The following is a 3,494-nucleotide window of genomic DNA, read 5'->3' as shown; positions in this document are numbered from 1 at the left end:
CCCCCGCCGGCCCCCTCCGCCGCGCCCCCGCCCGCCGGCTTGCCGGTCGGCCTGCAGCTCATCGCGCCGCCGTGGCGCGACGCGTCGCTGCTCAGCGTGGGCTGCGTACTGGACGAGGCTTTGCGGCTGTTTACGCCGGGGGCGGACGGGGCCGCCGCTCCCACGGCTGCGGCCGCGGCCGGGCTCGGCGCCGAGGGCGGCGGCGGCGGCGCGCTGGGGGCGCCGCTGCCGGCGCTGCTGCTGGACCCGCTGGCGGCGGCGGCGCCGGCGCGATCCCCGCGGGCGGCCAAGGGGCGCGGGCGGGGCGGCAGGTGAAGGGGCGGCTGGGCCGCGTTGCGACAAGAGAGTTGAGCTGGGGCGAGAGAGATTTGGGGACCCTCGGAGGATGATGATTCAAAGATGGAAATCGCACCTCGCATGCTTACCCTTCCCGTGATACACCTTGGATGCAACTCACCATCCTATTGACTGAAGAGTGCTGCGCTGCGCAAGCTCGTGTTTGCTTTACTAGGCAGGCTGCCGCCAGTCCTTTTGCCCGTCTGCCATCATCGTTCCACCCTCAGCAGCGCTATGCACACGTGCAAACCTAGTGTCTGAGGCTATGAGGGAGCAACAGCCCCACAAGCCTTGCTTGTGGCTTTGCAGCAGGGGTTTTGCCCTGACTGCCTGATCCTGTTTCTCAAGACGCTTAGGGCCGTATCATGCATGCTGCAATCCGCGATCGAGCGATGCGCGCCCGCGGCGCTGCTGCAAATGCGGCGCAGCCCAGCCGCAACTTGCTGATGAGAGTCTGTTGTGTTTGCTCAAACTTGTTGCAAGCCGCAGCCGTGGCCTTGAGTCGCGCATGGCAATGCGCAGGCCAGCTGTAAGCGACGGCCGGGCTCGCAGAGCTGCACTGCAGAGGCCGGTTTCTGCACGCTCGCTCGTGTGGCTACAGCAGCGCGTGGCCGTGCGCTGTGCCGGCGTTTTCAGCGGCGAACAAATGGGGCGCGCGCCAACAATATGGCGGCACCGCAAAAAGAATCGTGCTCAGCACAACGCTCAGCACAATAATGGTGGGGGGCCGGCCGGCATGTGCCACAAGCATAGCGAAGGCTGCTGCGGCGAGGAGCATCATCTGCGTTGCCCTGCCTACAGCGCCGCATCCAGCTATTGAATTCAGTGCTAGATAAGGCAACATTGGGCAGCCCGCAATGAAACAAATGCCAGCCGCTTGCAAATCAAGCAGGTGCGCCTGGGAAACGCGGCGGCGCTGAGCACGCAACGGCAGGGCCAGCCCTGCACCACGCTCTGAGGGACGCGTGCCTTCTGCTGCCAGCCCTGAGCCGAGAGGCTGCCTGCCCAGGCGGCTGCTGTGTGTGCGGCCCATTCCGCCGCCCAGCCGCTCCCGCTGCTCATGCCTTTGTGTAGGGCTCCAGCAGCTCCCTGCACTGCTCTATCACGTACCAGCAGATGGTGCTGCTGGGGACCTGAGGCGGCAGTGGGGTCGGGGATTGACAGGAGGGCAGAGGCATGTCTGAGTGCACATCCCCCAAGGACAACTTGGCCGTGGGCGCTGCATGCAATTGACGGCGTGCCAAAATGACGGACACACACACGAACAGGCTGCGAGCAAATGGAGCCAGAAGGCGGGGCGATGTTGGGCAGGCCCCCGACCCTGCCCCTGCAGCCGCGAGACGCCGGCACTGAATGAGGCCGCGCCCCGCCACGCGGCCGCCTGGCGGCGCACCTGCTGGACCAAGCGCGGGGCCAGGCCCACGAAAAGAGAGCCGGGGCCATTGGCCCGGACCATGCTCGCGCCGGTGGACGCAAACGCTACAGCCTCCCCCCAGACGCCGCCACCCGCCTTGGCCGCGACTTGGGAGCCGTGGGTCTGCCGGTGTGTGGGGGCGGCGACGGCGGGCGCGGTGCTGCGTGCTAAGTGAGGGAGAGGAGGGTGAGGTGTGTGCGGCCGGTGCCGTCCCGAAGCTCCGAAACCAAGCCGTGGATGCAATTGGGCGGCCGAGCGACGCAGGGCTGGCACTAAGGGCGGCTCGAGCAGCTGCCATGTGCACCTCACACCGACTTGCAATGAGCGCACACATGTGGAGACTCGCGACGCATTTGTACACGCGGCCACTGGCTGGCAGTGCATCCCCAGGCCAACGACACGAAGCAGCTGCCCCACGCTTTCACATACGCCCAACCTGCAGGTAAGTCTTGACGACCTGCCAAGCCAGCGCGCAGTGTTGTGCATGGCACGAGGCGAGGGCAAGAGGTTTCAGCGGCAGGTTGATAGGGTTGCAAATCACGGGATTGGGTGCGAGAGGAGGACGCGGTGTCAACGCTATTGCCAGCGGCGCCTGCCACGGGGTGTTCGGAGACCCTCCCGGCCGAGGGCGATTTGCAGGCGGTCGCTCCACGCCAGCTGCGGCAGGGGCGCAATCATCCGAGGCAGCTCACGTCAAAGGGCATGCTGACGACGACCGCTGCTGCTCCAGACGCCGCGCCGATCGCCATGTCCAAGGCCTGTGGCGGGCGGGGTGGTCAGGAGCGGTAAGCAGGGATCAGGAACCTGCTTGGCACCTTCCCGGCACGGGCTGGGGTCCACAGGGCTGGGGACAAGGTGGGGTTTACATGAATGCATGGAGAAGCAGGTCGTTGTTTGGTCGAAGGCACTTGTAAAAGGAAGCATGCCATGTGTTTGGGTGGGGCATGGGTGGGCCCAGCTGCGCACCTGGCTGGGCACGGCCGCCAGGCGGCGCCCGAGCGCGTCGTCCCGCTTTAGGGCTGCTTCCCGCGCGTCCTGCATCGAGCCGTAGCTTCCCTGCGCACAGACAGTGAATCAGTTAGTCCTCAAGCGATGTAGACATGGAGCAGGAATCAGGTTGCAAGCAAACACCCGCTCTCAAATGCAAAGCTGCCTGCTTATCCGCGGCTTGGCACCGATGCAGCATTGCATCGCGCCGCACCGCGCGAGCTCCGCCTGATTCACCAAAGCAAGCAGCCGCGCTCGCGTTCCATTGCAGATCGAGAAGCAGAGGCGGCTTCTCGCCAGCTTCTCACCAGTTCCATGATGTCATAGGGGAACGACTCCATGCAGAAGGCGAAGAAGCCCCAGTACAGGGCCCCGATGCCGTCACGCCGCACGGCAGAAGCCATCTCTGCCAGAAAGTTGCCTTTGATCAGGCCGGCCTTGACGGGTAAGTGGGGGTGGACATACGTGTGTGTGTGTGTGTGTATGCATGTGACGAGCAGTGTTTGTGCGGTGTGTGTGTGTGTGTGTGGGTATACAGGTGAGTGTTTGTGTGTGTGTGTGTGTCTGTGTGTGTATGTGTGTGTGTGTGTGTCAAACTATGACATCTGCATGGCTGTGGGACAGCCGCACCGCCCTCTCCTGTAGGGGCACACCAACCTAGACAAGCGGTAAGTGCTGCATGCAGCACTCGGCTCCGCCCCCCATACACACGCTCACACACCTGTGTCATATGCCGGTACAGATCGCAAGGGGACTC

The 3,494-nt window shown here is 64.6% G+C and overlaps 2 protein-coding genes across 2 annotated transcripts; one reads left to right on the top strand and one right to left on the bottom strand.

The window, feature by feature from the left end:
• Nucleotides 1-57: 57 nt before the first annotated feature.
• Nucleotides 58-315, top strand: MNEG_12755 (hypothetical protein; the record flags this gene model as incomplete). The annotated part of the gene is made up of 1 exon (XM_014038775.1): nt 58-315. A coding segment is annotated over one exon (258 nt), but the record flags the coding sequence as incomplete, so codon positions are not given.
• A 1,079-nt stretch (nt 316-1,394) lies between these two features.
• MNEG_12754 (hypothetical protein) lies at nt 1,395-3,141 on the bottom strand (the record flags this gene model as incomplete). The annotated part of the gene is made up of 6 exons (XM_014038774.1): nt 1,395-1,469; nt 1,730-1,873; nt 2,187-2,207; nt 2,443-2,508; nt 2,717-2,806; nt 3,046-3,141. The coding sequence occupies 6 exons, from the start codon at nt 3,139-3,141 to the stop codon at nt 1,395-1,397; spliced, it is 492 nt and encodes a 163-aa protein (XP_013894228.1).
• Nucleotides 3,142-3,494: the final 353 nt, after the last annotated feature.

The sequence above is a fragment of the Monoraphidium neglectum genome, assembly GCF_000611645.1.
Source record: "Monoraphidium neglectum strain SAG 48.87 unplaced genomic scaffold scaffold03415, whole genome shotgun sequence".
Taxonomy (NCBI): domain Eukaryota; kingdom Viridiplantae; phylum Chlorophyta; class Chlorophyceae; order Sphaeropleales; family Selenastraceae; genus Monoraphidium; species Monoraphidium neglectum.
Note: the sequence above shows the minus strand (reverse complement) of the source record. Positions and strands in the feature narration are given on the sequence as shown.